The 22,613-nt window shown below is 44.3% G+C and overlaps 1 protein-coding gene across 1 annotated transcript in view; it reads right to left on the bottom strand.

Annotated features, from left to right (window-relative positions):
• The window catches only part of PARD6G (par-6 family cell polarity regulator gamma), a 64,985-nt gene extending 44,103 nt beyond the window's left edge, over nucleotides 1-20,882 (bottom strand). The window contains exons 1-2 of the mRNA XM_054642070.2: nucleotides 20,628-20,882; nucleotides 7,583-7,805 (exon numbers count right to left, since the gene is read on the bottom strand). Coding sequence (XP_054498045.1) covers nucleotides 7,583-7,805; nucleotides 20,628-20,699 — 295 coding nt within the window. The 5' untranslated portion in view covers nucleotides 20,700-20,882. The remainder of the gene's footprint in view (nucleotides 1-7,582; nucleotides 7,806-20,627) is intronic.
• Nucleotides 20,883-22,613: the final 1,731 nt, after the last annotated feature.

Here is a 22,613-nt window from a genome sequence, read left to right on the forward strand (position 1 = left end):
CAGAAATATCCTTCATTGCATGCTTATTTTCAGTGCAAGAGTCTACCAATTAAGTTGTCCTAAGACCTTTAATGTTCTTAAGGGTTTAGAACACTTCAAAACTTCAGAAGAAAACCTATTCCTGAAGGCCTGAATCTTGAGTTAATGTTTGTATTTGCACTGTATCATCTACCTTCATGTGCTACGGAAAATCCGGTGCTAAAGAAGAGACTGTCCACTCTCATTATTATCTGCACATTATACTTGTTTCCATCACTCACAGAAGGGAAATGACAACTCGGCCCAACAGGAAAAAACCTGAGCCATGAGCAGGAAACAGAATCTCTTGTTTTGACTACTAAGGTAAGAAAAGGTAAATAGTGGAAAATTCCCCTCGAACAGGAACCATAACAGAGGTGGATCATTTGACAAGTCTTCCTCACCACTGCTTTTACACAGCCAAGCCACCTGTCAGAGTAGCTTCACTATCTTAAAGAAAAAGCATCAAACCAAGGAAGGAACCAAGAAATAGCATTACTTGAGACTATCTGTGAGTACATGTAACTGGGAAGTTCTTGTATTTTGGTTTTTTAAAGTACTTGTAGGGCAGCAATCCACAAATATGAGACCACAAAGAGAAGTTTGGAGGGACAGAAGAGTGTTTATTTGCTTGTTCTTATGTGGATTAGGAACTGAAGCTAGGCATGGAGTTGAGAAGAGGCTCCTATTAAAGGCTGCACGAGTTCCCACTGTAAACAAGTTTCTCTAGCCTAAATTCAGCACAGTGTGTGGTGCTGGTATAAGCTTGATGCAATTTTTAAGACTGTGAAAGTCTATTTTTATTCTTAATATAGTTGGTTATGTGTATTTATTATTAAGTTATTAAACTTTGAAACTGAAAACAAATCCCATGTTGCTTTAACACGGAAGTGCAACAAATGTTTGCTGTTTTTGCCAGGCTTCTGTTCTGTGCTTACTGTACACTGCAACTACAAATATTTATGCAGCACATGTTTCTGCAACAGTTCCCACTACCAGCTACCCACTGACCCCACAAAACCTAGCTGTAGACTATGTTATTTCCATCCCTCTTTCACTGAAATTCTTCCTTAGCAGCTGTTCTAGTTGCAATTAAAAGTAACTGGTGATGAAAATCAAATATCCTCATACTCTAGAAATGGAGTTTTCAAGGAGAAGGAAAGAAGCAGCCTCACAGCGGCTCTGCTCAGGCACCAGGTATCACTGGCCATGCAAGCAACAAAATCCAAGCCTGTTTTTTGTTTATGTCTGACAAGTCAGATTAAAAACTTTATGTTTTTAAAGTTGCTTAATAAACCAGTAGAAAGATAATGATTACCCAGTCTCATCATTTGCACATGAAAGGTGGAACAGAGAAGCTACAGTAATTTGTTGCCAGACTTCGCTGGAACAAACAGCTGCATTTTACTTATCTTCAAATATCAAAGGACTTGAGTGGGACAAAGATTACTTGGCTTGACAAGCTTTCAAAGACCCCTCCAGCTCAAAACCAGAAATGTTTCTGAAGAAAGTCATGAAAGGATTTAATATAAGCCTAGCAGCAATTCCTATATACTAGCATGAAATTTACCACCATCCTCTAATCTTGTCAAAGCTAAGACAAGATGCTTTTACTCCTTTCCAAACACAGTGGAATTGCACACTTCCAAAGGCTAGAAGCAGACAAGTTCTTCCTCCCAGAAAGCAGAGGCTTCATGGCAGTGTTAAGTTGCTTTAAATCTGCCCATCCTATGTTAGCTCCTCACTCAAGCAACTTGTTTTCTGCCCAAGCTGGCTCAGGGAGCTCAGCCACTGGGTCACGTTGGTGCCAGGGCAGAGGAGACAGGGAAGCAGCCTTGGGACAGTGACCAACAGCAGAGCCACATCCTCCAATGCACCCATGAGCTACTCTGAGTGTCAGCAGAGTTTCTTCTTCACCCTCCCACCCTCCTTTGGAGGAGATTAAACTGAAGACCTTAAATCACCTTCTCTGCACAGTTTAATAAAATTTATTCTATTCTCTCAGACTCCTAGATGACCATTGTGAAAATCTGCTTAGCTCAACCAAAAGGAAGAGCAGAATGAGTTCAGTATTTTCCCTTAATATGTGCTGCAAACTGCTGTATTATTTAATATATCAAATACCTTTGACAACAGCAGTAAAATCATATTGTTCTTGTTTAGAAATATGACATTTTGAGAAAACAAAGTCAATGCCTCTGCTGCAAAACAAACAGGAGAGTTACTGAAGAACCAAAAACAAGATGTGAAGGAATTGAACTCAAACTTTTGTAACTGTACCCTCTCTAGAAGGCTGAGCAGAGAGTTAAAAGTTTTAGGTAGCTGGAAATAGCTGCTGCCTCAAAGCCAGTTTTTGTGTTTAACACATGTGGTTAGACAGCCAACAACCATTCCTGGGGATTATCTGCTCAGAGTATGAAAGACAATAAAACAACCCACCATTGCTTTTTCAGGCAGACCTGGGCATGAGTCCCATTAGCACATTTTTATTTTAAAACTGAGTGTGATTGCTCTGATTTTATAATACAAGAAAGCTAAGCACAGATGTTGGTACTTAGAGCTGCACGAAACTTTGCCAGGTAAATAACAAATTGCAGAGTTATGAACTGCTTCTGAACATGCACAAATATATTGCATGGCACAGCAGTTTAAATACATTAGTCACTGTATGCAGTTGAAGAAAAACAGCATCTTCCAATCTTTACATTAAAACAAGCCAAATCCAAAACCCAACCAGGTAAATGCACATTTTTCCCCTGTTGATTTTGGATCAAGTTTTAAGTGAGAACTGATGGTAGACAGCAGTTTTAACCACTGGAGGAGGAAAGCAATGACTGATGTTCAGTGCTGGTTTACTGTAACAGTAATGGACTATTAAAAAATATAATTACAAAAGAAAAGACACTTATACCATGTTTCTGAAGGTGCTACTTGATGGCTTTTTACATACCATCAGTTTTCTAGACTGTAAAATGCAAGACAACACAGATATCAGAAGTCATCAGCCTTCTCTAACTTCTATCCATGTCAATTAACAGCTGCAGTTAATTTGTGGTTTTACTAATTTATGATGTAAGGCCCTGCTCCATCTTGCTGTGGAGTATGGTTTAGTGTAATGGCTAATAGAATGTTCTTCAGCTTGTTCAGATTTTTTTTTGCCTTCCCTGTTCCTGCAGGAAGTGTAATACTTGACAAAGTTAACTTGAAATACAAATTTGTCACCTGCCACTTCAGTGCTTCATCTGTCTCCTACTTGCAGGACACATACAATGAAACCATTTAAACCTTTACAAAGCTTTAAAAGTAACTTTACTGATGGAAAGATTGTGAATTTGAGCTAAAATTTGCTTTACGATTGACAAAGTGCCCTCCCCCCCCCTAATAATAAATTAATTTATTGCTATTTTTATAGAATCAGAACATACCTCCTGTTGTGGATAAAACAGAAAGGCTTCTCAGGTGAGTTCATTTGACCTCAGTCTAGCATCAGGATGAGACCAGATAGGCTGTGCACCACCTCTTCCACCTCCTTTGCAACTGTTACTGCCCATGCAAACCCTATAAACCTGGCTGACCCTGGTAGAAAGTGAAGGTCTGGACATCAGCAGCCTTCATCAGTTCTCCCAGTATCAGAACCATTAGCCTGGATTCCCAGCAGTGTGCTCAGTTAACCACTCTGTTCACTCTGCTTGCTACACTTGGTCCTAGACATACCACTTGGAAAAAAAGAAACCTTGGAAAAAAAGCACTGCACAGAGTACTGACAGGGTGATCAGCTTGTTCATTTTGCCACGCTTCCTTGAGCTTCTGAACTTTCGAGATTGAACACACCCCAGTAGGTAACACAAGCAAAAGCGGAGAAATTCTCAAATCTCTTTTACTTGGTAGACCTCCACTTACATCCTTATACCCCCACTGCAAAATTCAAGGAGTCATTTGAGGCAGGTTTACAATGAAGAACTCATTATAATTCTGCCTCTTATTCCATTCTATTTAGAATGCTCCAATACAGATCAGTTTGAACACATACTGTGCCTCTGTGAGACAGGCATTAAAGCAAGATTTGATCATAATTTCATTCCATTTAATCATACAAGAAATAATGTAATGCTTTCACAGTATGTAACACTAACTCAGTTTTTTTGGCTTATGTTTCTGCTTGAATTCATAGGTCACACTTAAATATTTTTGCAAGTATACAAGAGATTGACTTAAACAACAGCACTTGAAACAGACACAGACCAAACAGTCTTGAAAGACATGATCAGCATCATCAGATAAGCTCTTCCTTGATGCAGGTCTTGGGTAAAATGCAAAAGCTATTATAGAGCAAGTCAAAGACCACCTCGAGTTCCTGCATTGTTCTAAGGTCTTTGAGACATCTATCCCTTCCACAGCAGCAGGCACCTTCCATAGGGAATTCTGTGTATGTCTGGTATCAGTTACAGCTGAGTGAACAAATTCTCATGCTCAAAGCATCAGTTGTAAATCACTACTGTACTAACAAAGCCAAAAGAGCCACGTCAGTTTACAACACAGGACATGACCCATACTTGCAGCCTGGGAAAGCAAGTCAAAGGAAAACTGCTTTTTCTTTTTGTAGCCTGGTTCTCTAATTAGGATTTTTGTCCACACTGTAATTTGGTATTGGAGAGGAAAAAAAAAAAATAGAGCACCATGTACTTTAAGCAGACAAATCACTATGAGCTATAAAAACTTGCTACAGATGAATTTATGAAAACATAACCTGCAAATGTCTCAGATTCTTCAAGATCCAAAAGCTAGGAACAGCAATTGTTGCAAGCACACTGGGAACATCAATTCTAGTCCTTATTAAAATGTCTGGCTAATAAGCACTAACATCTCTTGTGTAGGACTACTGTGATCCTGAAAAATTTGGGGCTCAGGAGATTTGAACAAAAAAAAAGAAAAAAAAGAAAAAAAAAAAGAGAGAGAAAGGGGAATAAAACAGCCATCCCATACCTGGACACCAACCTGGCATGAAGGGTCCAAGCAATGAGCACATCGTTTGCCTCCAGGAACAAGTGAGAGAAAGACTTTTGAACTGAAAAAGTGCAAGACTAAGCTCAGAAGAAAGACATCAAACTAGAAAACTGTTGCTTGATTATTGTGCAAAGACTAAGTTACCTATTTTGCCACTCCAAGAATGTTTTAAGTGTTTTAACATGACTGTGAAATTGACCTGACAAGAGAAAGGGTAACTCAGCTATAAACTGGGAAAACAGACAGGATGACTAATCATGCAGTTGATAAACAGTTTGCTTTGCTAGAAAAAGAGATCTGACCTTCAACTATTCAGTCCTCCTGTGCCTGCATACTTCTGCTCTGTTCCCTGAAACTCTCCCTACTCTACAACACAGAGACCAACCTCTGGCAGCCAGCTCCCAGGACTACTCCCACTGAAAAGCAGTGATCCCTGATCCAACAGCCTAGAGAGCCCATGCTCTGCAGTCTCCTTCAAAGACCCAAGAGAGCACTGCTCACATGTTTTACTACCATCCCTGTCATGCTAATTTCCTGCCTCTGAAGTCAGAATTTAGGGTGCAGCCACACCACATCCCCCTGAATGGCACCATGATTTCTTGGTACTAGTCACCTTGTCCTCCTGTGCAGGTCTCCAACAGAAGGACCAGCACTGCTCTATCACCCCAGCAGAGCAAAGGAAAAAAAGATGAAGAGTTCACCTTCATTCTTGAAGGGAAAAATTTCTAAAGGCTTTGTCTAAGAAAAGGAGATGAGCATGACTGTTAGGGACCATCATTCACAAGTACTAATCTCAAATGTTCACCTCAGGAGTCCCTTATGAAAATTAGCACTAAGCAAAGGGATGGGCCAGAATTTACTGTTCCCTTCAGCTTTATAGAGGGAGAAGGTGTGTTGGGAAAGATTTCAGGCTTTGCCACATGTGAGGAAGAACAGGCCTGTCTTTCTTCATTTGTCAGCATGATTCTTTTCACTAAGCAACAGGTAAAATAAAAGCTTTTTAAAGAGTAAATATTGCCCTTTTCCATTAAGGTTATAAGTTAGAAACCTTCATAACTGGCACACTTTTCCTAGAAGAAGAGGAAGAATTTTTTCTATAAGCAGACAACAGTTCTCTGGTTTGCCTGTTTCTGTGATCAGCATTTCAATGGCAAACCCCTCCCAGTGCAGGGTTAGGTCAGTGGTTTCAGCAGTCTGTCCAGAGCACAGAGAACTGAGTTCTGAACTGGACTGATCCAGAGACACAAATAAACTTAAACTTGAAGTAGGCATGACAAAGTCATGCAAAGGATTTCTAATGCCTTGAGCCACCATGAACATTCACAAGCCCTAACAGGCATTGCAAGAAGACCTAATCGGATTTGTGATACACATTTGCGCTTTCTGCACAAGGAGCAACAAGAACAAGGAGCGAGTTTTCTCCCATAGACATTTCCACTCACCTAATAGATCAACTAAACAAACTGCTCTAAACCCTCTTCCCAACTGGCTCTTTGAGCATCTAAAAATCACATCTAAAAGGTGGCAGACAAACAATATGCTCTGAAGAGACGGGAGCCACACAGTCCTAGATGTATTTGATGACACCAAATCAAACGCACTCCACCAGCTCACACGACTGAGCAGGTTGGAACCACTTGCTAAATCCTTATCAGTACACAGCAAAAGTCCAAGCCAAAAAAAAAAAGCCACATGATTGCTCCAAGTCTCAAATCACGTCTTGTTTCTGAATCTGTTGCTGAGGAGATTTTAATTCCAAAACCCCCATGCTATAAATCACTTCATGGCTGAAAAAAAAAACTGTGGAGGAAGTGTTAACACAGTGTTAGGTTTCCCTGGGACTAAAAGAGCTCTGTGAGAAGACACCTTCTTATAAAAGCCAATCCTCTTCTGAAGAGAGTGCCAAACATGGTCCTTAAGAAGAATAACACACATGCCTTAAACCTGATGTCCTGATGTCACCTTGACATTCAGGCAGCTCTTCCCAAGGTTTGCTCGATGATTCAAAATGGGAAGAATCAGCATTCCTTAGTATAAGGACAGAGGGGAAAAAATCATAATTTGCCAGGTTAACAGAGTCAAACAAGATGTTGTTTGTGACAATATTTTTTTCCTTTCAGAACTACACATCTGTGTGCATTCACACACAGGCATGAATAACTTGGCTATGACACTGACTATCAAGATGGATAGATAAGAGCTCTAAATAGGAAGCAGTAGTACTAAGATCCCTTCTTTCCACCAAGGGGAATGGTGCACCTGGCATGCTGGGGTGATGACAGGGTACCAGCAGCACAAGGTACCCTCGCCTCAGACAGCAAAGGGGCTTCCAGTGATCCTCAGCATGGTATCCTTCAAACACCTTACAGGCAGCACTGCAGGCCCCTCCCTGCCATGAAGCCATGCCACTCCTGCCAGCTGCAATGAAGTGCCTGTGAGGAAGAGCAAGATGGCTCCTAGATGCCTCTTACAGGATTTCAGCCTTTAAATGGGTGGCACAAATCCAGTCTTCCCCTTGCTGCAGCACACTTTGAGGCACTGAAATGAAACTGCATCTTACCTTGTCTTTGGATAAAAACCCTGAGCAGTGGATGAGCACTTGAAACAGCCTTGAAGAAGTTGTCATCATTGTTAATAGGGAGAAGGTCTCCATGCACATCAGCATATCCGATCATCACTTCCAGGTTGGCTATGTGATGGATGTGAAGAATTAGTTTGTAGAAGTCTTCAAACTTTCCTGGCTTGTAGCGATCCAGAGAGAACCTTCTGAACTCTGCCCCAAACTGCAAGAAAAAGCAAACAGAGCATCAGCAGATGTGTCACCACAGGCCAATGCTCCAGTTTGGCATTTGAACGTGGTATGGATCACCTCTCTTCAGAGAATTAGAGAGCGACAGGATCAATCAGATTAGTAAAGACTTCTGAGATCGAGTCCAACTTCTACCATTCAAACCTATTCTGTGGTGAATACAGTCAGATGCTGGTGCTTACAAGTCTACTAGTGGCCTTTTAGGCCCTCCCATCAGAACATAACCATGGCTACCAAGACATCACAGGTACACCCAAGTGTTCCATGCTAAAAGAAATCACATTTTTAAAATATTAAGTTTTCATTAAATCCTCTAGAGGATAACTGCATTTATAAGACTTAACTTTGAAGGTCCATCATTCATTATCATCATCTCAGGCATCCACAGAACCATTCCTCTCCAAAGCAGAAGTATTCACTCTACTGCTTTCAAAAGAAGTTACTCAGCTATTCAAACAACCTTATAAAAATTCTTTGCACGTTTGCCATCAATACCACTGGGATCCCAACCACAAGATCTTTAAAAAAGCATGGTATGTGAGCACACAGCTTGTTATTAGAAAATACACTCACTCTACATGACCCCTGAATTTCTTGGCAACCTGTGCAGCAGAAGGAAAGTTAGTTTTCATGGCTTTATTTTTTCTGTCACTCCACTGGTTTTTATTTTTAAAGCTTTACAGACCATTAAGTGCTTGACAAAAAAAAAAATAGCAGGGGTAGGAGGGTGTGATTTGGCACAAGACAATAGAAAATGTTATAAATCCATGAAGCTGTTTTAAGTAACTCAAAGTGACTGAGGAGAAGATTTCATTGGTCCTTATTTCTGATATTAGAAACAAAATGTGCTGTTAAGAACTGGAGGGAAGAATTTGATCCTCTATTTAAGGAAATTATGATAATGAAAACAGGCATCTAGTTAGACTAAACAGCTTAAATCACCTTTCTGGTACATTTAATTTAATATTTCAGATTGTATGGCATGATTAAACAACTGTTCATCAACCAAACCTCTAAAGCCATCCTAACTCACTCTTGAACACATGGAACCACAGCCACAAATCCAAGAACAAGTAAGGCTGTAACTAGGACCTCATGGAAGTTCTTATTTGCAAAGTCAGCCAATACCAGGGCTTGAAATCAAAGACATTAAACTAACAAGCACACAAAAGAAATAAGAAGGGGGAGAATTTTCTCCAGAAAAATTCTTCCTCAAAATGGAGAATGACTTGCTTAGAGATTCTCAGCTGTTAAATCAACTATACATGCAAGCCACTCTTTTGCTGAGACTAACAAAATTATGAATCATCACCATAATCATCTTCAAGCAAAAAGGAAAAAAAAGAAGCCAACATAACCTTACAGGCTTTGGGCACAAGCATGTTCTCAAATTACTTCTGCAGTTATGAAAATCCCACTCTTGAGCATCAAAGCCTAGTTGTGATCATCTGAAAGCTTGTTTAGTCAAATTATGCTGCTTGTTTGTAATATTAACTGCTAGTTCCAGTTTGGATTTCAGAGTGCCCAAATGCACACAAAGCAAGCAAACCACAGCTGGTTTCAATGGAGGAAAAAAGTCCTCCTTTGTCCTCCACCCCCTGCTCCTCTCCAGAAAAATGCGAGCAGCAACTTACTTCTGTGGACACACTTCAAACTGAAAAGAAAAAGCTGAAGTGTTCTTATTTAAAAAGTAACCTCAAGTTTTCTTTTTCTTAGATTCAAGATAGAAAAAGCCATCTTCAAGTGCCAAGTTTAACGCCTATCTACATGATAAACTAAAGGGGAGGCCTTTGTAGGTTCTGCTTAGAGCTGCATCTACTGTTCTGCACACCTGAGCAGGAACCCAGGATTCCTTGGGATTCCCTTAGCCAAAATGCCAGGGCACTCAGACGCCAGTCCCAGTAACCATTTGTTTACTGGACAGCTTGTTGAGGACCATTAGCACCCACGGTACTGTGGAGGAAGCAGCTGCTGTGCAGTCTTACTCCAGGCAGCACAACACCCACCCCTCACAGCCCCCTTGGACCCATGGTCTGCTGAGGGAACCCATCCTGCTCTGCCCAACACAGCTGAGGCAGAGCTCAGGACACTGCTCCCAGCAGGAAAGTGACATGGAAAAGGACAGAGGAGAGAACCAAGGATGGTCACTTGCACTTGGCTGGTATGACCCAAAGCTCAGCTTAAGTCACCCCGTGAGAAGATAGCTGGCAAAAGGGCCAAGCCTCCCAGCCTAGCCCCTGCAGGCACACTGGAAACTACTGATCAGTGGAGCCTGACATGTGGGAATGCCATTGCAGGCTTGGGGCACTGACAGGAATGCTGTCCAGTCAAATTGACTTGTTCACACGTTCAGGCTTAGGAAAGCCCAAGAGTCAATTTCATTTGCCTGGGAATAGCACAATAGTAAACAAATGCAAAAGATTTCACTTGTGCTTTCTGCATGACCCAGCTTTTTAAGGCAAGGGAGCTAGAAGGTGGTTCTGTAGAGGAGAAGGGAAGAATCAAGAGATTTAGGCAGATAATGAGAATTACTTTCTTTTTGTTTAAAAGTTAGTATTACCGTAGTAATAGTTTAGCTGATTTATTCACCCTGTGCATATAGACAGGCAGCCACCATTGTCAGCAGGTCTTTTCAGAAGAGGGGAAAAAACTGCTTCAGCTCATTCATCATTCCTAATGAGGCTGATAGAGAGTATCACAGTAATAATGGGGTGTGCAGTGCCACTCAGCTTGGAGACTGGGTGCTCTGCATTGTATTCAGCCAGGATTTCAAGATAACATCCACCGTGTATCTTACAGAAACTACAAGTTCTGATAGCCAAAACTACTGATCTGCTTCTCTAAGCCACAAAGTTCATCTTATCATATCCCTTCACTGAAAGATACACAAGGACTGGTGCCTGCCAGCAAAGTCTCTGCCAGAACAATACTGTATTTCACTATTTGATAAATTAAGAGTTTTAACAAGCAGATTAGTTTTCCATAATGAAGTAAATTACTCAGGCCTATTTAACTAATGCAAATACTACATCCAGTATTGCAGAAGTCAGAGGTCAGGAGGAATGGAGAGAACTTAAAAAGAATTCAGTCTGACAGAGCTTATTATGACTGAAAAAAACAACTTAGAAAAAACTGTATATTTTGTTTCACAAAAATAACCTCTGCCCCAAGTTCCTCAAAGTATCAGCCAATCAAACAATTTGTTGTCTGCAGTTTGATGACAAAAAGCACACAACAAAATGCAACACATCAGGCAGGAGCCCCAAACAAAAACAGATGCCCAGAAAAATGTTCTGATAAAAGTTGTGTTAAAGAAGAAGGAAGACCCAGCTAGCTGATCAAAACTTACACAGGATGATCAAGAGCAATCAACTGCTTTCTTTGGCTTTTTTTCTGGCAAAAGGGTACAAGAGGTCAGAGGAGATGAGGGAGCAGGATTTTGAGGTTTGTTTACTTAGAGAGCTGTTGTTTTGTGAAATGAAGGAGTTATTTGCAAGCAAAAGAGGGCAACTCATTTTTTTTTCCTTTAAATTTTAAGTTTCAAGATGTTTACAGGGCCAAAAATGAAGCCCTATGTTTATGAGGTGCCATCCCTCTAGTTTATTGCTGACTTTGAAATCAGGCCATTGTAATAAGAAGACATCAAAGAGCAACATTTAGCAATAAACATGAGTTACATTACCCACCTACTTCTCCCATGAAGTAAAAAAATCAAGAACAGAAAGAAAACTAAACACTTTCATCCTTGCATGGACTGTAATTTCTGCTTACATCTGAGATTTGCAAAACTGGGAAGACCTAATCAGGCATGCTTTATCAGTGAGAATGAGCAGAGGGCAAGAAAGAGGAGGGAAATGTAAATGGTTTTGTGCTTGCTGACTTCACCTGGGACTTCAGAGCTCTGCTGTCACATTCATGCCTCTGTGTCTTTGTTTCCTTTTTCTCCCCCAGTTACACCTTTCCCAGCTCACACAGCATTCTCTGGCTCTGCTCCCAGCCTCAGAGTGGCTGTCACTAGTGGCAAGAAGCCACCAAGCAAGCAGATGCTCTCTGCAACAAGTTTTCTCTTCAATGGCTTGCTCCAGAGCAGCTCTGCTTCACTAAAACGATCAACCTAGTGGAAAGTGTGAGATTTTCTGCTCAGATCTTGCTATTTCTTTCAAGAGAGAGTCACAAGAGCAAGACAGCTTTTCTTCTGTTTGCCCTTCACAGAAATCCCATCAGGGGCACAATTTCACTAGCTTCAGCCCCAAACTTTCTTCCTGATTGACATCATGCCATACTTCCACCCTTCCTCCTTCTATTCCTTCCTTTTACCCTCCCAGAGAAACACAGCCATGCTTTAGTATCTTAAATTCTTACAATAGTTTCTCTTACCAAAGAAAATCAGCGGCTCCCCTTTTTTCCTGCTTCTCTGACACAATGTTTCACATCTCTGTTTGTTTAAAGAACAGCCTTTGTAACTCCTTCAGCCCTCTCCAGGGGTCTGTAAGGCTCAGCTCAGGACACTGAGCACTCTCTTCTGCATCTACTTGGAAGAGGAATTCTTCTCTCTCTGTTCCCATCACCCTCAGACCACCTTCTGCTCCTGAGATGCACCTTGCGTTCAGTCTCACAGATGCTTGGCTGTCAGCTCAAGGGCAACTTAAAGCCAAAGTTACCCTTTCCTCTGCCTCACCTTATTTCACAACTTTAGAGAACTAGATCACTACACTGCTTATTTAGCCTCACCACCGCATGGCAGTCTGCGAAAATAGTTATCCACAAAAACAATTTTTTAGCCTGTTTGTTTGGAACCATCATCCCTTTCTTTGCCAGCCCTGCTCCAGTAGTTCCTCTCCTATCAGGCACCCATGTAGCTGCTTTCTCCCTACCATCCCTGTCAGCACTGTCTCCAAGCAGCACACTGCCAAGCCTTCCTCACTGCCAGCCTTCCTCACTGCCTCACCTCCCAATATTTAAACCCCTAGTGCCACTCTCCTTCAAGAAACAATTGTTTGCAGGAAAGCAAAGCCTTCAAAATAAATCTGTGATTTAAGTGCCAAGTCCACCTTTCCAAAACCAAGTATCTTCCTTTTTTTTTTATTCCAGTCCCCTGCATCTCTGGGAACAAACCAAAGTCTGTTTGCAAATGATGTAGACCGAGATGGTCCTGTGCAACACACACTCTATCACAGCACAGGGCTTAAGCACAAACACAGCACAGGATGCATACAGCCATGGCACTTCACCATCAGCATGAGGGAGAAAAGGAAGATTTGGCACCTTGCCACCCAGAGGGACAAAGCAATCGGGTCTGGTCAACAGCATAGCTTCCTGCAGAAAGGCAGCCCTGCCCTACCCCAGGTCTCCTGCGAGAGCAAACCGCTTTCAGAACTCTTACTGAGAGGTATCCACATGGATACAGGAAACCTGCAACCAGTAAGGGCTCTGGCTGCTTGCAAACTTATTTAAGACCCTTTTAGCTGCCGCCAGAGGCTTCCTCATGAGCTCAGTGCCAGCAACAGCTGCAGAGAAGTAATTTGATGCAGATGCACGCACACCCCTGGCCAGGCCTGAAGGGGGACTGGGAACAGCTGTGCAGGGTGGAAGCAGGAGGGATGGCACAAGGCTGGGTGGCCCTGGGGCTGGTGTGCCACACCAGCCATTTCTGCTTGAGTGAACTTCAGGCATTTCCAATGGGAACAGGAATACATCTGTAGGGGAGATTTTGCCTTCACTTAGAGGAAGGCAACATCTCCCAAGGTACATTTCATCTTTTAACTCATGGCCTACCATTGTAAAGGTAATTAGAGACAAGCAGTGAATCCTTGGAAAACCTTTCTTGGTTCCTAAAAGCTCAGATTAAGTGCACACAAAGTCTCTCAGAAATGGAATGATAAGGGACTACAGAGGAAGGCACTATTAATTGCACCTCTGAAGCACTCCTTGGAGTTGGCTTGTCCTGGAGCCTGTTAGACAGAGCCTCTACAGGTATTTTAACCTCACACAGGAGACATTCCTTTCTGACTTGGCTGTAAACAACATTTAATTTTCTGAGATGCTCTTTAAAGTTGAAAGGTCCATTGTTCAGTGTCCTTTAGGACTGTTTCAGTGTGGCGAGACTAAATTTGAGAAGACTACTCACATAAGACAGACTGGCTGGACAAAGTTTTAAGCAGATCAGAAATTCCCAAGTTAATAGACTAAAAAGTATTACAAACAGGAGAGATCCTCCTGGAGGCAAGATCAAGAATGGGAAAGCATGGGAATACTGGAACCCAAGATGGCAGCTTTCTGGTCAGTGCCATCCATCCAGTTAGCACAGCTGGTACCCAAGCCCATACCAATATACTTGCTTCAGGAACGTTGTTGGAGGAACTACCATCTTTCTGTGACAAGACAGACCTGAAACTACATCAGACCTGAGCACCAGAGCATGTCCTCCACCACACCATGCTCTGTGACACCAGGTAGCTCAAAGCAGTGTTCCAGCCTTCCCTGGATCTCCTAGAGGCACTACTGCTCCCACAGTGCCAGAGTACAGGTCAGAGAAGTGAGTTACACTGTGCAGGTGCTCATTGCAGCTCTCCCCTGAACAGAACTATCCCAAGATGACCTGTTTGTGCCACACTTTTCAGCTGAAAGGTTTGGCCTCTCGTCTGTGAAGAGCAGCAAGCATGCACAGGACCCGCTGCTGTGGCTCAGCTGAAAGCTGTGGTCACTTTCTCTCATGGCACCTAGCAGACAGACTTGGGGTAACTAGCTATGACCACTTCAGAAAGCTATCCTACTATGAAGAACAAAGATTTGTTTGTAATGAGAGAGGAACCAGGAGTTTAGTAGGTGCTATTTAGCACATCAGAATAAGCACAATACATGCTGTGAAAAGCCCAGCAAACTGGGAGGGAAAGGAACAGAGGCAACACTTCTTAAGAGATTAATGTTTACAGTCTCTTTCTCTTGACACGTTTTGCAACAATCCAGACTGTCTCAAGTTGCTATTACTGTGGCACACAGTCTTTATTTGAGAGGGGGAAGCACTGCGGTTTTCTGAGTCCGTGCCACATTTGGTTTGCATATAATCAAATATGTTTTCAACTCAAAAACAGAAGTTAAATCAGATGGTTACAGGGCTTTTTACTGCACTTATTTTAGTTTTATGCCAGGTATGAAAAGTATGACTTTAACTTGGAAGAATCTAAAGTACTGCTTAAAAACTTTAAGCAGACTTAAAGTCTGTTTTAAGATTCTGTAGCATTTTTAAGAGCGCTGGTTTTTGATCTATTTTGAAGTGTGCTACACATGGAAAACTTTTCTTAAAACTTCAGACGGCCTGTACAGCTTCAGGGTTAGAGTGAAATCAAAGTACACAAGGCTGGAAAACACAATTTGCAGACCTCTGCCAGTTAACACCAGACAGTGCAGAACCAGACCTTTAAAATCTCTTTAGAGGGGGCTATTTAAGCTTGCTCTTACTGCTATTGCTGCAGTTTTAACACTGCTTGATGTTACACTTTATACATTTCAAATACACAATGTGTGTACATACACTGCCATAGCTGAACAGTCATGTCCAGCAACAGCCATGCAATACCAGCAACTTTGGCAGGGAGGAAGATGCAAAAGGTTTAAACCATCGATCTTCATGTAACAGCACAGGCACACTTCTTCTGAGAAGGGGGGACAGCCTATGAGCAGGACAAAGCACCCACGAGCTGTTTGAATGCTACATCTATCTGCCAGCTGGGCAGGCTTGCTAAAGCACTGACTGCTGCACATGCCTCAGACCAAAACAGTCTTTCAGCTGTGAGTGACTTCCCACGAGCACAGAGCACAGGGGATCCCAAACGTGCTTTTTGTCTTTGACACCGTAACAGTATCATGTCTACTCAGGACACAACAGAAAATTATTGGAAATTTATTAATAATCCATTTGCAGCGCCCATCTAAACATCAACATTTAATGAAAGTCAAAACAGGCTAGGAAAAGAGAGTATTAAAAATATGGTTACAATTAACTGGTTCTATTTATCTTAATGGGTTTGTTTATAGCAGTAGGATGTTAGTCACGTTATTGTTAATTTGTAAATCAGTTTGCAATGCAAGAAAACATGACACTATTAGTAAGGCAGAAATGTGACAGTCAGCACGTGAGGCAGGTAGCTGTGCTTTGACAATCCTCAGCCACTATCAAAAGTTCCATTGTCCGAGAGGGCTCATCAACAACAAAGGGTTCTTCTGCAAGGCACTTTTATCAGGGAACGACGAGCACATTTAGCCAACTTTGAAATCATGAAAATTAGTTCTTACTAGTACATACAGTTCACAGGAGTTCATATAGTAGTAACAGAAAAACAGTATTCTGTTGCTTTTAAGCCAGAAACGTGGACCTGTCAGTTTCAAAGTACAAAAAAAACCAAACTACAACACACACTTTCACAAACAATTCCAAGTGCTATCATTTAAAGGCCTGGGGCAATCTTATACTTCTACTACTCCAAAATTTCTAAGAGATTGGAAAAGAAATACACATTTGGGCTGGTAGTTACCCTCCCATTTGAAAAACTGCATACAGTATTCAAGGGAAGAAAAAAATAAAATCTCCTTTCACTCTTAGCAAGACAAAAGAAGATTGGCTACATGGAGTTAGAATTCAAGAGAAGTTCCACCACTAATGTAGGAATTCCTATTTTAAAAGCATTTGTTCTTCTGTAGGCTTATATTCATGGGCAAAGAAGCCTGTAACCTCTCCGTAAAGCTAAAGACAGAAAATGAAAAATAGGTTAAGAACTCTGCCTGTGGCCACAAGATCCCTAACAAAACAAACACAAAAAGCCCCACACATTGCAGGCACTGGAGATCTTGGTAAAAGGGAAAAAGGGGGAGAGAAAGGGTCATCTGGAAACCTTTTTCAGAGATAGAGGCAGTTTCTTGAGAGGGGACAGATACTTCACTTGTCACCCAACAGAGAAAAGGAGCCAGTGAGTACTGGACACATGAGAATACACAGTTGTTCTAAGCCAGCAAGCTAATGTGTTTTCAGATCCTGTCTAAAAGGGCTGAAACATTAATCCTGAGCTACAGAGACAACACCTAGATAAGAACAGAGCTTCTAATTTATTTTGTCATGAAAGATGGGATAGAAGGGCTAAGGTATAATTACAATTCAATTAATATTTTCTTATGACATGTGCCAACTTCTAAGCAGGTTTCTCTTTACCCTTCCTCTTTTCTATCTAACAATAAGCTTTTAAGTGTTTTGATTTTAAGGCCAGCTCTCTGAGGATGAAGCAGAGGAAGGGAAAAAGCTGGGAGCTGAACAGAAGGGAACTTCTTAAAGAAGACAACTGCAGCAATTTCCACCGCTGCCGTGTCTGAAACAGAGGTGTGCACACATGGCAGAGGGTTTTCCCCTTCAGCACTTGCTGCAGCACAGAGAACCATCAAGCTTTTGTAGCACCTTACAGTCACCCAGAGAAAAGTGACCTGGCACACACAAAAAGGTACAAGACAGTGCAACAAAGCTCATCCTTCTGCAATGACAGAGCCAGAGAATATATCACTGCCAGCGTCCCCCCCACGTAGGCACAGACATGAAAAATCCATGGACACAAGAATGGTGATCTGAAGCATGCTTTGGGCCATGTTCCCAGCAGGGGTGATGGGTCAGGCTGGGTTCAGCAGAGCTACAGGCTGGCTCAGACCCGCAGAAATCCAATCATCCACAATCCTCACAGGCCCACTGGACAAAAAAAGAGGAATACTGCCTGCAGGTTTTGGCCCAATGGCACAAGAAGGATGTTGAAAACTGGAATGAGTTCAGCCATCAAGATGCTTTCTCCTCCTCCTCATCCTCCCTCCCCCACTCCTCACTTCCAACACACAGATACACACACATTTTGTTTTTAACAAGCCTCTGGCACACATCAAGAACCTTATAACTTAAGGATACTTGGGGATTTCCAGAGAAGTATCTTACCCAGCATAGCACTTAGCGCTGACAAACTCTCGCCTTTCAATAATCAAGGACACAAACTGACTTTCAAGAATTTGTTTTTCGGAGAAAATGAAAGAAATTCAGAAAATCCAGAAAAATCAGATTTCACGGGAGCCATTTTTGAATTGTGACTAATGCAAGATGCCAGCAGGATGCTGGTTTATCCTTAAGGAAGGAACCACCTGGTTATCATATCAGAGGCAGGGATATCAAAATCCCAGCATCTGCAAACTATCTCCCATCCAACACCCCACAACCATTTTTTTCCCAGCGCTCCTTCTGATCAAACTCAATCTTCAGAGGAGAAAAGCTATTTCACACCATTGTGTAAAAGCAGCACTCTCTCACACTCAGCTCCTCTGCTGAAAGGGATTCCACCTGCCCACGGACTGCCACTTCCCCAGCCTTTGAAAAGCCACCAAGAATCCCTTGATCCCGGGCCAGCAGCATGCCCTGGCGCAGAGGCTGAGCTGCACCCACCTCTGCTCACCTGGCAGCCCGTGCTCCCAGGCGATAGCTGCAAAATCATGAGTTCTCAGACTCAACTTTCAAGTTCTCAGGCAAGCCCAGGCAGGCCTCATACTTACAAAACACAAGCAACTAAGTGTTTAAAAGGTTGACTACGTAGGGCTACCAAAAGTTGCATTACTGAACCATTTTGTTCCCCCAGCCTCAGATAGTCCATGCAGACAAAAAAACCTCAACTCTCTGTATTTCTAGATGATTACAGCACAACAACACAGTGATCCACAGGGGTAAGGCTGCCAGCATGATAACCCACCCTACAAGAGCACCAAGTTTTTGTAAGAGTTATAAGGTTTTTATACAGCACCTTGCCAGGTACCATTGGCCAGAGCTTTTCACTGGACCTCCTTCAGATTATTGAAGAGTGACTCTGTGAGAGGGAGCCTGTGAGCTTCACAGGCAAAATAAAAGTATCTTGCAATGTCAGCACCGACAGCCTGCTACATCAACAGCCCAGATGTTACTGTGCCCAAGTCATGCTAACAGTAAAACTCACCAGCTCCAGGAAATTCAACAGCACAGCTTCCACTGACACACGCTGCAGGTTTACAGATCATCACTGGGTCTAGGCCCTCAACAGGGTATTTTCAATTTAACTTCTATTTCAAGTTTTCTTACAATGCAGCAGAGCTCTCCATACTAATTTCTGGGCCACCAGCAGTGACAACCCTGAGCTACAGAAGGCCTTCAGTCCTACCCATGTAAGTTTATTTTCCTTCCCTCCAAAAACCCTCAATCATTCCTAGGCTTACAATCTCCCTGTACATCACTCTGTGTCTACAGAACCAGGTAGGATTCACTTACAGAATTCCTGCAGCTGTACGGGAAGCCACGAGCTCTTCATTATAAGGTTGCTTCTAATTGTTAATAGAACAAACTCAAGCTATGGCAACATTGAAGTAGAAGAGAGAGGATGAACTTAAAAATTCTTCTATGTGGTCAAGGCTTTAGTTTAACACTCATAGAATGTAAGGGGTATAATTCAGAAGACAGGATCTGGAGCTTTTGGGAGCCACAAGGAATGTTGTGGGTGCGTTACATCTTAGAACCAGTACAAACTAAACCAAAACTTTCCAGCTATGGAAGCAGAATGGAACTTTCTAGGCCAGTTGAGCCCTTTCAAGTAGCAACAGCAGGTTAGGAAATAAGGGCCTGAACCCACATTTCAGGTGCCATGTTTAGAAATGATTGGAGGCTCCCTTGGATACAAGGTACTTCTCCCACTGAAGCCATCTCTGTTCCATGTGTTGCTCAAGGCCATTTGATGTGAACGCAAATTTTAACAGCAAAAATGGACAAAAAATGAGCAGCACCAAGCAGAGAGGCCCAAGGACATCACCTCCAACACCACCTCAGCAGGTGATCAGGGACTCCGGGAAATGTTAGCGTTATCCATACTCTTTTCAACTTATGCATTACTTACACCTTGCCTGTAATATGTGTATAAAACACGGGCTTTCGAGGAGATTTCTCAGTTTTGCTTAAACGCTACTTATTTTCGCCCTCAGAGGCAAGACTGTGATGTGCTGGTTCAACCGAGAGCGACCAAAGTCTCTCGACCGGAGCTGAGCACGACAAATATCAAGCACAGCCCCCCGGCACCATCCTTAGGGCGGCCAGCTCCGGCAGCCCTGCCGATCCCGGCTCCTGCCCCAGCCCCACCAGCGGGCACAGGCTGACGCGGGCGCCGGCATCCCGGCACAGCCGCCGCAGGAGCGGGAGGATTCCCGCAGGTCTCCCTCTGGCTCCTGCGGCTCGCACCTACGGCAGCACCGGCGGGGGGACCCGGCCCTTCTCCTTCCCCGTTCTCCTCAGAACGCGTCGGGGCACCCGTCCCGCCAACCGGGAGCCGGTCGGAGCGCTGGGGGCGGGAGCGGCACCGCCGCCGCTCCTCCCGGTGCCCCCGGGCCGAGCCCCATCCCGCCCGCCAGGCGAGGCCGGCGGCGCTTCCCGAGCCGCCCCACGAAGTTACCGCCGGAGTCCCCGCGGCGAAACAAAAGATGGAGCGGGGAGCGGCGGGCGCCGCGCCGGGGGCGGGCGGGGAAGGGTCGCGCCGCCGCCTCGGCCGGGCAGGGGCGGCTCGCCGGGAGCTGCGCCCGGAGCGCCGATCCCGCCTCTCCGCCGGCCGCCGCCAGCCCGTCCCCGCTCTGCGGGCTGAGCCTGGGGCTCGGCTCCGGCCGCACCGGGCGGGGAGGGCAGACACGGGGGAAGGGGGCGGGGGACTCCATTCATTTTCGGGAGCACCACCGGGCAGGGGCGCTCCCGGCCGAGGCCGCGCCGCGGTCCGCTCACCTTACTCTTCACTTCCACCGCGCTGCACTCCAGATACCGCAGAGTCTGAGATTTGTTGAAACTCCGGTTCATCTTCCCGGCCCCGCTGCCTCCCCTTCCCGCGCCGCCGCCTCCCACGAGCCGCCGGCCCCGCTCGCGCCGCGCTCCGCTCCCGCCGCGGCCACTTTGTTCCCGGCGCGCGCGCGCCAACGGCAGCGGCGGCGGCCGCAGGGATCCGCGCGGGGCTCGCGCTCCGGCTGGGCCGGCGGCGGGCGGGCGCCTGGGCCCGGCGGGACACGCCCCGGACACGCCCCCCTCGCCCCAGACACGCCCCTGCTCGCCTCAGACACGCCCGGGACACGCCCCCGCTCGGCCCGGACACGCCCCGGGACACGCCCCCGTTCCACCCGGACACGCCCCCACACGGCCCGGACACGCCCCTCCCGGTGTCCGGCGCTCCCGGCGGGGCTGAGGCGTCCCAGGCCCCGCTGCCGCCGTCGCGCACGAAGCACAAAGCGGCCCCGCGGCACTGCCCGCCGGTGGCTCCCCCGGTGTCCCCCCGAGCGCTCGGAGGTGCCCGTTGTGCGCCGCAAAAGAGACCCGCAGGAACTTTTCCGGACGGCGCTGATTGTTCTTGAAAGAGGGTTGGGATCTGAAAAGTGCTGCGAGTCGTTAATTTGAGACCGCAGATCACCAGGTTTGGGAGGAGAGTTTCCACCACGCCCTCCCTGCAATAAATCGGTGGACTGCCTCCCTCTGCTAGCAGCTCTCACTAATTAGGTAGGTTATTAATTTGAGAATCTCGAAGGAACTTAACTTCTTTACGTCTTCTGCCAAGGATCTTTTTAATTTTAACAGACCTTTTTCCTTCAGTCAGCATCTTTTAGTCACTGGGAGCCTTTGAAAGTGGTGGTTTTTTCCTACACAATCCTGCCCAAAACATCAAGTCGTGATGTACAGAAGCTCAGGACACAGCGCAGACCCGTGCAACCAGTTTTCTGCTGCTCGACTTCTCCTAGGATGGTCTGCCCATCTAAGCAAGGAGCACAAAGCCCTAACAGACATGAAAAGCCACCCATCTCTTCTCCAGGCTTGCTGGGCAGGTGTTAATAACCACGAATTTAGGGGCAAAAGACAAGAACTGAGTTGACTTTCCATGCGACTCCAAGTAGGAGCATCAAAAGCACATGCCCCAAATACAAACCAGCTCCATCTTATTGGAAAATGGACCTGAAATGAACATTTGCCACATGTTCTGGGCTTGCAATGTGTTTGGAAGGCTTGCTGTAAGTTAAACTGCAAAAATAAAGTCTAGAGAGCTGAGAAATGAAATGTTTGTATGAACTTGCTCTTTCCTCTTTTCATCTTAGCATGAGCAATGCAGCAGCTTTGCCTTCCTGCTGTGATGGCCAAGGCCAAGCTGTGGAGATACAGCATCCCCGGGGTGCTCAGAGGCTGAACAGCCCTTTTGGGATGTTTCAATGTAAAGATGGATCTTGAAATCCAGCAGCTGGATCCAGCAGCAGTGATTCAGTGCTTCAACATCTGGGGCAACAAGGCCAGTCCACTGGCATGAAGTTAATCAGTAGCTGGAGGACTTGTCTTCAGTCCAGTTTTTTGAAATTTTTAGTTTCAATTTCTTTGGTCTGGTTGTGGGGTTGGCTTTTTTGGGGTGGGTTTTTTTGGTTTAGTTTGGGGTTTTTTTTGGGGGGAGGGGGGTGTTTGGGTTTGGTTTGGTTTTTTTTTTAAGAAACAAAGTTCTCAAAAGACAGAAACCAGCAAGCAATTTTAGTCTTAATTTTAAATTCACTACTTGTTGTATTTGTGATGCCCATTTGAGAACTACACTTTAAACTTGCTTTAAAGTGTAGTTCTCAAATGGGCATCACATAAATGCTAAATAAGCATTTATTTTATGCTTACTTCAGGGAGCACCAATGTTTCATTACCATCTATTTTATATTAATAAAGACTCTTCAAACTAATAATGCCTACCAAGTTGTGTGT

Source organism: Agelaius phoeniceus, chromosome 1 (genome assembly GCF_051311805.1).
Source record: "Agelaius phoeniceus isolate bAgePho1 chromosome 1, bAgePho1.hap1, whole genome shotgun sequence".
Lineage (NCBI taxonomy): Eukaryota > Metazoa > Chordata > Aves > Passeriformes > Icteridae > Agelaius > Agelaius phoeniceus.